Genomic DNA, 12,365 nt, shown 5'->3' on the forward strand with positions numbered 1-12,365 from the left:
CGTGAAAATGATCATTGTTTTTTAGCCAACCTTTTCTTCTAGGCTGCGGGGATATATATTTTTAAAAATCTCTTTCAATGTATGTGTTACATTAGTTTTTCAGTACAGAGCCTTGATAAGACACAAATGTCTTGGTTTTCAGGGAGGAAACAGAATTTGTTTTCACTGCTATGAGCAGAGGAAGAATTGAAAGAGCTTTGAGTGACGTGACACACACACTACTTCATCGGAAAGTGTAACTGGTGTCTGAAATCCTGCTCTAGGCCAGTGAGCTGGCTGGTAAGAGTCTCTGCAAGGCACATCACCTCTCTTAGTTGCAATGTGTTGTGGAAAGACATCGCATCGCTTCTGGCTTCTGGCAGAGTTTCACTTGGTGACAAATCCTGAACGCAGTCTTTCCAGTGCCCTGTTAGTTCTGCCGCAGAGAACCAGCTGGCATTCCCTGAATTTAGCTAAACTAAGAGAATTATGCATTGCTCTAAGCGGTGACAGAGAAGGAAATAATATTGTTAAGCTGTTTTGGAGATTTATAGGCCAAAACTTTTTTTTTAGGTATGAGATTTTTTTTTTATATTCCGTGCTTCATAAAATGATTCATCAGACGGCAGTCTTTTGCTTGCTCCCTTTTTCTCCATAGGGCTCTTCGGTTTGTTAGGGTGGTGACGTTACTGTAACTTACTGTCAGAACCACAAGTTAGGGGGTCGTCGTCTTTTCCAGCAAGTCATGGCATGGTAACACTAAAAATGTAGAATGAAAATCCTTGTTATTTTGCTGCGCTATGGCTGGAAGGGCTCCCTCTTGCCTGTCAAGCAATACTGTAGATTTGACTACTTTCTTCTCTCTCCGCTGTGAGTTTGTCTGCTGTCAGTGCTGTTTCCATACTACTGCAGGTATAAGCTTTTTTTGTCTGGACTTGGTGTTGCTTTTTGGAAAACTCTTTATTTTCTTAGTTTACAAAAGGTGTATCTTATGCTGAGGTCTGATTATGGTTGGAAGCCAAAAGTGTAGACTTGGAACAACCTTATTGAGAGGAATGTGGGGTGATGGGGGGGCAGGGAAAACACCAAAACAAAACAAACATGAAAAAAAAAAAGTATTTGTCACTAGTATCTGTAGACTAAGATTAGAGAGTGTGTGTTGCTGCTGTGATATCAGTGTGCTTCATTACTGCTGGGCTTTTCTGGTAGGACTGGAAAGGAAGCGCTGTGGTGGGCAAAAGTAGCAAGTCTTGTCTGCAAGGAGAACTTACCTTCAAAGCCCAAATAGTTAAAGCTTGATTTATGCTAGGAGTTTGAAGGCTCGTATTCCTTCCGAAACATTTAATGCCTTAAGATTTATTTGCGAAGCTCTTCTAATAATCCTGTAAAGTGCTTCGCCTTAGTAATGGTCTTCAATTTCTTACATTCAACTTTGAATGGAAAAGGATGTCTTTAACATTTCTGCAATTGACCTCTGTCTTTGTAATTATTCCTGTACAATAAGTGGATGAATAGAAGTTTCTGATATTATATGTACTAATTGCATTTCTTGTCTAAATGGGTGCTCTTAGTAGCACTATTTTTTCAGTTTCTTTGCATAATTACTGATGACGGAATGAATGGGCAGCCTTGTTTTTGAGAAGTGTGTAATAATCAAAGTATTGATAGTGAGGTTGTACCATAGGCACTGTATGTGTTTCGTGTGCAGCATTGCAACTTTTTGAAATGCTTTTTGGCCACGTAAATTGAAAATCTTTCAGTTCTCAGTGGTATCTCATAGGTTGTTCTTTGTTTTGTTTTGGCTTGTGGCAGTTAGTACAGAAACTACTATGATCTATGTTTCAGACTAGTGTAGGAGATGTTTCTAAATGCTGAATTTCAACATGCATTATGTTGCTCAATTCATTTAATTCAGTTAAGTCTATTTAGGAGGGAGCACAGAACTTTGCCATGTTAACTGCTGTATGCAATATACTAAACAAAGCATGAAAAAATCAAAAGAAAATGCAAATATTTTCTCATTTTCTATTTATCCTGAAAACATCAGTATGTAAAACTGTTAAATATGGGATGCAGGTATGAACACCTTAGGATAGGGACCACTCCTTTGAGGTATTTATGGTGTGTATTTGCCTTCTAATTTGCCTATGAATAACGAAAAAGGGAATAAATCATGGAATAAACTGGGTTCTTAAAACAGTAAAAAATTACATCTTCCAGAGCCTTGGTAGCCTACATAGGTTTTTAAAGTGTGACATAATGTAATGTCAAAACTTACGATTAGAACATGAGAACCAGTCTGAAAACACAAGTCGTGGTTAGTCTTATCAGTTACTACCAAGCTACTTGTATGTTACGTTACTTAAACATTTGTGGGTTTGAAGGATTGAGGAAGGTAGCACAAACTGAAGTTATTCATGTTAAGTTGGACTTTTCATCCTGGTTTAATTATTTATATCTTAACTGTTTTCCCAGTGTTAAGATGAGCATGAGATTTGAGAACATATACTAATAATTTCCACCATTAATTTTTAAAGAAGAGTACACTGAAATTACCTTCAATTTCCTTAAATATAAATGTTCTGTGTGTTCTAGCTCGTAGTTTGTTATTGTAGAACTGTACAAGTAAAGCTTACACACCAATGTAAAATAACCCATTTTACAACAAATAATTTCTAACGGTTTTTCTTTGCATTTGAAATTAAAATACTGATAGCTTTAAAATTTATATTCATGTAGAAAAGAAATCATAACACCTTAAAAAAAAAAAAAAAGAAAAAGACTGTTGAGTGTACTGTATGAGTTTTAGGTAAGATCTCATCCACTTCTGGAATATATTCCTGCCACTTTGCCTTGCTAGCATCCATAAATAGATGTGCCTTAGCAAACTGAGCCTCCTGAAGAGGATCTTTTCCAATCCAGTTGTTAACTGTGCATTTCTTTGCTGGAAATGTTAATTACAAAACTGTTTTCCTAATGTGTGTTCATCTGTCATGCACAACTTCTTTCATGCTTGGCTGACAGCCTGATCTATAATTGATAGAGGCATTGTGTGCTAATGGAAGATAAATTTGAAGGAAGAAAGGCAGATTTTTCATGTAAACACTGGCTCTTGAGCAAACTGGACGAGTGGTTTTAACTTTCTTTTTGTCTGGGATGGGATGGGATTCTCCCGTGATGGGGAAAGCTGGAAGTTTTCTGGCGAAAGGAAGATGACTCCTACCCCACCTGCAGATTTACAACTGTGGAACAGATTCAGGGCCAGTGTAGCAGAGGAGGGCCTGAGAGCATCCGAGCCAGCAGAGCCTGATCCACACTGAAGCACCAGGAGGAAGTGACGAGTGATAGTACTGAGCAACTCCCTGCTGCAGGGGACAGAGGCCTCCATCTGCCATCCTGACCTGTTGTCTCAGGAGGTTTGCTGCTTGCCTAGGTCTCAGATTCGGGATGTTGTCAAAAGACTGTTAAAGCTTGTCTGGCCATCAGACTGTTACCCACTGCTGCTCTTCGTGTGGGCACCAACACCCCTACCAGAGGAGGTCTGGAAAGCATCAAGTGTGGCTGCATGGCTCTGGGGGCAATTCAAGGGCACAGGGGCCCAAGCAGTGATCTCAGTCCTGCTGGTAAGGGACAAGGAAGTGATTGGGAGTAATCAGAATGGATTTATGAACAGGAAATCATGGTTAACCAAGCCGATAGCCCTCTACGATAAGATGGTTGGCCTGGTGGATGAGGGGAGAGCAATGGATGGTGCTTATCTTGACTTCGGTAAAGCTTTTGATGCTGTCTTATCAATATGTATATAAATACCTGATGGGGGAAGTAAAGACCATGGAGACAGACTCTTCTCAGTGGTTTCCAGTGACAGGATAAGAGGCAATGGGCACAAATTGAAAAACAATAAATTCCTTTTAAACATAAGGAATTGTTATTATTTTTTATTTTTTAACTGGAACGGTGATTGAACACTTAAGTCTGTAGGTTTATTCACCCTTCTTAATGGCATAATTAGGAAGACATTAATCTTATCCCCTGGATGGGACTAAATATTTGTTTTCTGTTGTAATATGTTCACAGACTCATAGAATAGTTGAAGTTGGCAGGGACCTCTGGAAGTCATCTAGTCCAACCCCCTTGCTCAAGCAGAGCCACCTAGAGCAGGTTGGCCAGGACCATGTCTAGTTGGCTTTTGAGTATCTCCAAAGACAGACACTCCACAACCTGTCTGGGCAACCTGTGCCAGTGCTCAGTCACTCTCACAGTAAAGAAGTGTTTCCTCACGTTCAGAGAGAATCTTCTGTGTTTCATTCTGTGTTTCATTTTGTGCCCATTGCCTCTGGTTCTGTCACTGGGCACCACTGAGAAGAGCCTGGCTCCGTCTTCTTTGCATCCTCCCTTCAGGTATTTATTAGACATTAATAAGATTCCCTCCTGAGCCTTCTCTTCTCTGGGCTAAATAGTCCCAGCTCTCTCAGCCTTCCCTCATAGGAGAGGTGCTCCAGGCCCTTAATCATCCTCATGGCCCTTTGTTGAACTCTCTCCAGTATGTCCATGTACTGAAGAGCCCAGCACTGGACACAGCACTCCAGGTGTGGCCTCCCCAGTGCTGAGCAGAGGGCAGGGATCACCTCCCTCAGCCTGCTGGCAAGGGTTTTCCTAATGCAGCCCAGGATAGTGTTAGCCTTCTTTGTGGCTGGCAAGGGCATGTTGCTGGCTCGTGTAGATTCTTCCAGTACATCCCATGATATGTCTTGTCTTCTGTTTTGGAATATTCAGTTATTAAATCTTACTACTCTTTTGTTGAAAGGATAATGATTTTTTTCTGCTTAATTGTTTGTTACAGGTAGGCTAGGTGCTTCATAGATAACACTGTTGAAATATTTTGTCACCAGTTCAAAAGCATATTAAGTGACAGTGCTCCTTATGTAAGTAAATGTAGTATGTGTTATCTTTAGTCGAAGTATTCACAAAGGAAATAACTAATTAAACTATTAATAGATCCTTTATAGAAGAATGGTATGTGCTGGGTTTTTTAATAGAATATTAATGTAGGGTGATCATTCTTGCCTGTTTGTGGAAAGATGCAACATATGTTCTTGGAGATTTGTTGTTTTGTTTCAGCATTTAACTGAGCCACCACGATTAGTTTCTTAACTGAGGAATCTCAAAATCCTTTTCACTTTTTTCATCCAGTTATTCTTAGATTGGGTTAGTTGGATTTGGAAGCATGGTGGTAGTTGGGTGGGTTTGGATTCGTTTGTTGCTTATATTAAATTAACTTCTATGCAGTTAATAGAAGGTTTTCAGTGAGAAGGGAGATAAGGAAGCTCGGTTCTGTTAGTTTTCTATCTATAATTAGAAGATTATAGGATTGAAAAGGACACTAGAAATTAGTTGTTAATACCAGCAGCCCTGAAACATTCTAAGTACCTTTACAGCATTTGTATGTCTAATATTCTGTAAAGATTTTCAGTGAAGGATGTATATATCTGATCTAGCAATGAGTTGTCCCTATTAATTATTTCTGAGGATTTTTCTTATTTTGGTATTTAATCCTGTTGATACCTTTCTTCTTTACTGCATCAGTGGTAGAATGAATTTGTCTCTTTGTCATTGAAAAACATTCTCCTCTGTATTTGCAGGCTGTTGTCACATCCTCCTTCCACCTTCTTAATCCCCATCCTTCATGCTTTCCGTTGATCGTGTCTTCTAGATCTCTTTACTTTCCTGGTTGCAAATGGGATTCTCCATCAGCTTATTATACTTTGCAAATTCATGTTGGTGACTGTTCATCTATAGCAGCTCTATGGTGAATATGAAAATATTTCTCCAGAAAATAGGACCACATTTCATTATTTGATATTGGTTGTATGTAGTAGATACTATGTACACATGGATATTGGGGTGTGCATGTGTGTATTTCTGTGTATGTGTGGAAGTATATAAGAGGTTGATGAGTTGTTTTTAGAAATCTGTTTCAAAAACCATGGCTAAAAATTACTTAGAATGGAAGAGGTTTTGCGTTTCTCTTTAAAAAAATCCCGGAAACTGGTTATTAATCCTCCACTGATCAGAATCTATAGTGATCATGTTAATTTCTTCAGTGTTGTGAATTCTAAGTTGCTTTTCTTTTTTTCTCCACCCACCTCCTCCCCCTCCCCATAATTCACAGCTTTTGGAAATTAACTGGACTGGACTGACCAATCTTCTGGATGTTCCAGGACTGAAGTGAGTATATGTAAAACAGTGTTTGATATTACTCCACCCCCATAAACCCTAGAAAATTGGAAGACCATCAGCTAAATAATTTTAGATTAAATGACTCTGAGCAGTTATCTCTTAATCTAGAATTATATGAAATTGCTCAATATGCAGAAGGTAGTGATTTCACTGTAAGTGAAAGTACACCAAAAGTATATCTAGTAGATCCTGTTAAAAACATTTTGAAAAGATAATGTTTAATCTGTTTTTTTTAGTGTTCTCAGCCTTTCCAGATTTGCAAAATCTTGTGAATTTCCAATCTGCCATCTCCTAGGACAGCAGAAAGACAAAGAGCCTTATTTTTCACGCCAGTCGGTTCACAACATCTTGGCTCGTGGCTTTGTATGCCCATACATCTCTAGTTGCTTGTGTGAAGGTAGTTAGAAATACCTTAAGACAGTAATCAAATTAAATAAACTTTCTAATCTCTTCAGGTACTTACTTTTGTAGCTTTCAGTTTATTATGTGAAGTTCAAAGGGAGTAGCAAAAATATTGACCGTATATAGCTAGAGAAAATGCTTTGCTTATTCAGAGCTTTTCAGAATAGTACATGATAAAACCCAAAGGAAAAAGCACAAGTAGAGGTGAAAACCAAGCTGCTTTGAATCTTTCCAATCCTGGTAAGGTTAAATCCATGAATATATTCATAATTACCAAGTTGTAATAGTTACTCAGGGGCTTTTTAATATTGAGACAATGGCTAAGGGGATAATGGCGGATCTGGTACACACTTGGATTTTGTGACTAGTCCGTTTATTGGATCCCATACTCAAGAGTTGGCTGACTCCAGAATTATTTTTTATTGTTTAAAAATAAGAGTTTGAATTTAGGTATTATATTAATCCTTTAGTGCTCAATTGCATGACTGAAACAGTTTTTGCTTTACTTAGACATGTGCAGCCATTGCATGGATTCCCAGTTGAACAGTTTGAAATTAGAACTTGCATTAAGTAGGTTAATGGCTGCAAGAATTGCTTATGTTTCAAGACTGCCTCCAAGGAAAGAGGTTTTCTTGATGAGTGAGAAAATGGCTTCCAAAATCCAACTCCTGAGTAATAATTTGCTCTTTTGACATAACACTCATAAATTTACGTTTAGTACTTAAGCTTACTAGGCTCCCGAGATTCATATCCTGCTACATATTTGCCTGACTGCAAACACAAAACCTCAGATGTAAACAGTCTCACTAAGTATCTCAAGTTTATGGTTTCCAGAGCAACGAAGCTTGGCCACATATGCATATAATGGTGCCATCTAGATGTGGTATAGTTTCTATAGTAACCATAACTGAGATGACTCATGCTCTGCCTTGCCAAGAGATTTCTTCAGTGCTGTATTTGTTTTTCTTATCTGTATAGATAGATTGTATATTTTGGTACGACAGCGTGACATATTGTAGTTGTTATAAACAATGATGAACAGGAGATTGCTGCCGCCACAGGTACCTTTTTCGTCCTACAACTGTTGGCTGCACACTAAACTACTTACTTGTACGTTGTTTGCAAATGTCTTCTGCTAAAAGAATTTCTGCATTTGCTGCTGGAAGCTTCCCTGTCACCTGTTAACAACTTCCATTGCTCTTTGTATATGACTCCACAAGGAGAAGGATGCAAAAGTAATTCATACTCTATCATTAGTATAATTTACAGAGGAGTGGAATTAAAATCTCTATGTGAGGAGCAGCCAGGCTGTGAGAATACTCAAGTGCTGTCAGGAGGGGATGTGGATGATGGGAGGATAATTCTGTTGTGGTTACTTGAGATATAGTAAAAATACTCTATGCAGTCAGAGGTGTCCTGTCTCTGCAGTATGAATAAAGACAACGCAGGAAAAATACATAGCTGCTTATTCCGTCACTAAAGATTAAGTAGAGCTAAATAGAGAGTAATACAACAGAGCAGGTAACTGCCAGTTATTTTTCTGCAATGAAATCGAGCTTTTGAAGACATTTACTATAATAAATTATCTGAAGCATTTCACATGTCTCATTTTTGTGAACTGAAAAAATAATTGTACTTTGAATCAATGACTTAGGAGTTCTACGATCTTAAGAAGCTGTTTATTGATGCTGCATCAACATAAGGGTTTAAATTGATACATCTTACTCTGTTGCTCGATCAGTGACTTGTCTCTGTTTTCCACAGATCAGACCTCTTAGTTTAAGTAATAAAATAATAAAAAAGATTGACGTTTTTGCCTTGTATTCATGAAGAATACATTCCATCTGGGAGCATCCCAGTTGGCTAATATTTGGTTAGATAATTTTTAAACAGCTTGAAAGTGTCATGTTGTTTTACAATTCATTTAATTCATTACTTAGTTACAATCCTTGGTATTCTTTTTCAGCTCCCTGTTTATAAAGATGAAATATCCGCTACCTCCTATGAGTCCAGTTTCTCTGTGTAAAATTCTATGGAATTCCATTAATGCTGGTTCATTTTTCATATTAATTTCTCAGATGTTTTAGTGAAATTCAAGCATTTATGTTGGGGTAAAATTGTGAGACTGACCTTTGGAATCATAGAGTTGGGGTTTGGTCCTAGCATAAAGGATTGCAAATCCTCCAAGTGACTGGGCTCTGTTGTGCTTCAGGCTATTTCTTTCTCCTATTTAAGGAGATCTGCTGTAGCTCCATTTGAACATTAATCAATCTCTGAACCTTTTGCTAGTCTGGGATAAGTTTATTTATGCCTATAGCTTATTTCATAATGTGTGTGATCTTAACTAAATACTAGAGAGGAGCACGATAACCTTTCTTTCAAGGCAGCTCTGGTACCATTACCTCTCTTGCACTGCTCATTTGCTTTCTCTGACCTAGGTCAGTTAGTTTTCTCCATTAATCATCTGTTCTTAAGGCATGCACTTTACTGAGCATAAAGGCAGAGCTTTCTCTTCTTGCCAGGTAGGGACACTAATAAAAGCATGAACAAAACAAACTTATCTGATCTCTCTACTAGAGATTTATCATCAGACTCGTGTTTTGAAAAGTGTGATTGTTGCTTGTCACTTCAGCTTTTCTTTTTTCTTTTTTCCTTTTAGTGTTCAGACTTTTTGAGATGTTTATCTTAAATTTTTAAGTCAACTCTAACAAAATAGTGGGTTCTATTTTCTTGGCTCATTTTAGAGAAAGTTTAGCATACATAAGTTGAAAACTTGATGTTTAGCAAAACGGAACTGAAAAAGTTTGAAAAGCAGCATGTGTTACAATGACTAAAGGAAGCTACTTATTTTCAAATAATGTAACTATCTTCTTGTAGTAGCTGTGTTAAGAATTACTGAAACTATAAATTTGTAGGCTTTGGTGTTCATGTAGAATGAAAATCTTTGTAAATATGATTGCATAAGCTCTGCAAGAAAGGAAGGGGAAGTAAGACTCCTCTTTAGGAGAGATGTGAATTAACTCACAGAAGCTGAGAAGAAACTTTTCCTCTGAGCAGTATCTCACCATTGTCCACCGTTGCTTCTTTCAGAGAATAAACAGAGGTCTGCACAGACCTGTCCATTGATCTTGATGCAGCCTTGAATTTCTTCTGTTCCTATTGTCCTGGATGCCATTAAAAAGTCAGCTGTGTTCTATCATGTGTCATAGTTCATACAGTGGAAGTGGGTAGCCAAGGGGATGGAGGCTACAGAGGTTGCATATCTCTGGCCTGAAAGATCAGTGTGAATTTGAAATGAGCCAGATTGTATTTAATGGGTTAATTCTGTTACCCAACTCTACCATAATATGTTTATTGCTCACCACAAAATTTTCTTCCCAAATGAAAATGTAATATATATTACATTTCACTGCAGCTTTTGTGTTTTTGTGAATATGCTAGCTGCTGAGTCAGAGCTACTCCCAACTGCAGATTCAGTCTTAAAAAGACTTTACAAGGTGATTACACACAAGTGCTTCATCTGAAAAACATTCTAAGTAGTCAAACGTTATCTGCATCTTAATTTCATAAAGACTGTTAAAGGACAATCATAAAGTGTATTTAGGAGGAGGAATCATGGAATGGTTTGGGTTGGAAGGGACCTTAAAGATCATCTAGTTCCAACCCCCCTGCTACAGGCAGGGACACCTTCCACTAGACCAGGTTGCTCCAAGCCCCATCCAACCTGGCCTTAAACACTGCCAGGGAGGGGGCAGCCACAGCTTCTGTGGGCAACCTGTGCCAGTGTCATTCATCCCTGAAGCAGCTCCAGCAGCTTTAGTGAGACTGCACCTGCAGTTCAGAATATCTCAAGTATTTTTATCGTTTTCTCTCTGAATTTTTGTACATACCCCTAAACTCTTCCTGGATACTTGTCTTCCATGGTGAATTGTACCACTCCAGTTCTCCCTTTTTGCCAGCGTAGGCAATATGTGTAACCAGTGGTGTTGGTCTCACAACGTACTGATTTGTTGTCAGTTCAGACCCAAACTGGGTGAACTCGTAGCTTAGGAAATCTTTTTCTTTTCTGTGTTTGTGGCGGGGTATGGGGTTGGGTTTTTTAAATGATTCATTACCATTGTGATTGTACTGCCACTCCCTTTTTGCCAGAACAAAACCTGTTTTGCTTCCCTAGGCTATATTTTATTTGGCCACAAGCATGTTTTCTTTATGTTTCTGTTTTAAATGACGGTCCTCTCAGCTCAAGGGGACAGCTTGTTTCATAACAATACAGGAATGGTTAGCCAGACTTTCAGGGACAGTTAAATCGTTATTGAAATACAAAAGTAGATTAACAGTTAACATCTGCTTGGTTATATGCAGCGCAGGCCAGAAAACTTATGCAACAGCCTTTTATCCTGGGTGGCTTGAAAAGGCGGGGGTGAGGGGGGAACTTGGTGGTGGTAGGGAAATGAGAACTTTATATTCATCTCTGTGGTTTCTGCTGTTCAGTGTCAGCTGCTTCCACCTGGTGGGCACTTTGGCAAGAATCCTTTATTTAAAAAAAAGTGTTTAAAAACCAGATATGTCTTCTACCCCCCCCAAAAAAGGCAAGTATTTTCTCCATTTAGGTTGTTAAGCAGCAAAAGGAATATATTAGTGTGACATAACATGTGTTTAATTCTCATGAAGTAACTGAGGATTTTCTTCTTCAACAGTGGCTTATCAGATACAATAATATTGGATATAATATCCAACTACCTGGTCCTTCCAAATAGAATTACAGTCCCCCTTGTCAGTGAAGTGCAGATTGCTCAGTTGCGGTTTCCTATACCAAAGGTAATCGTGTTTCTGTTAATAATAATAATTCGGTGTTTAGTTTTTTCTGTAGTAGTAACTGTTAAAGATATGCACACCTGTGTGAATTTCCAAATAGTTATTGCAGTAGTACAAGTTATCATGAATCCAGTCACTTAAAATAATTGATTTAATTTATAAATAATTTCTGTGGAGTTAATGTTTCATAATAATGCCAAGGAGGATTTTTTTTATTTTGCTAGAATCTTAAACATATTACTTGCTAAAATATAGTTCAACTGTATAGACTAAAAATTAAGTAGCATATGCTTTATATTATCACTGTAAATTATTGTTAGTGCTCTTCACTTGAAAGTTGTTACTATTTATTGCCACTCACTTCCAGTAACATGGCATTTGTTGATATAACTGGCATGCTTCTGATTGTTGATGACAGTTTTTCTTTTCAGGAATCTCTTGAGTGCTAGGTCTGCTGTGTACGTGGATCATCATTGATCTCCGTCTATTTACAGTGTGTCCAAACTAAGTTTCATGTTAAGGAAATTGTAATGGAAATTATAAAACATGTATTGCATAAATTGTGATGACATGTAAGCTTTCAGATTACTACATAAACTCATCTTTTCCTTTTTCAGGGTGTTGTAAGGATACACTTTATTGAAGCTCAGGACCTGGAGGGGAAAGATACTTACCTAAAAGGGATTGTCAAAGGAAAGTCAGATCCTTATGGAATCATCCGTGTGGGCAACCAGATTTTCCAAAGCAAGGTCATCAAAGAAAATCTCAATCCAAAATGGAATGAAGTTTATGAGGTATAACCAATAAAAATACCTTGGTGTACATTCTGTACTAAAGCTTCTTTTGTTAAAGAAGATACTCTCGGGGCTTCCTCGAGGAGCTTCTTGGTGTCTCCCTCTAAAAGCCCAGATTTCTGTAACAAAACAGAA

The 12,365-nt window shown here is 38.0% G+C and overlaps 1 protein-coding gene across 3 annotated transcripts in view; it reads left to right on the plus strand.

The window, feature by feature from the left end:
* Positions 1-12,365, plus strand: part of ESYT2 (extended synaptotagmin 2) — a 93,991-nt gene that overhangs the window by 49,180 nt on the left and 32,446 nt on the right. For all 3 annotated transcript variants that reach the window (XM_068404530.1, XM_068404531.1, XM_068404532.1), the window contains exons 7-9: positions 6,152-6,207; positions 11,319-11,439; positions 12,054-12,230. In XM_068404530.1, the coding sequence (XP_068260631.1) occupies positions 6,152-6,207; positions 11,319-11,439; positions 12,054-12,230 (354 nt within the window). The remainder of the gene's footprint in view (positions 1-6,151; positions 6,208-11,318; positions 11,440-12,053; positions 12,231-12,365) is intronic.

Source organism: Nyctibius grandis, chromosome 7 (assembly GCF_013368605.1).
Source record: "Nyctibius grandis isolate bNycGra1 chromosome 7, bNycGra1.pri, whole genome shotgun sequence".
Lineage (NCBI taxonomy): Eukaryota > Metazoa > Chordata > Aves > Nyctibiiformes > Nyctibiidae > Nyctibius > Nyctibius grandis.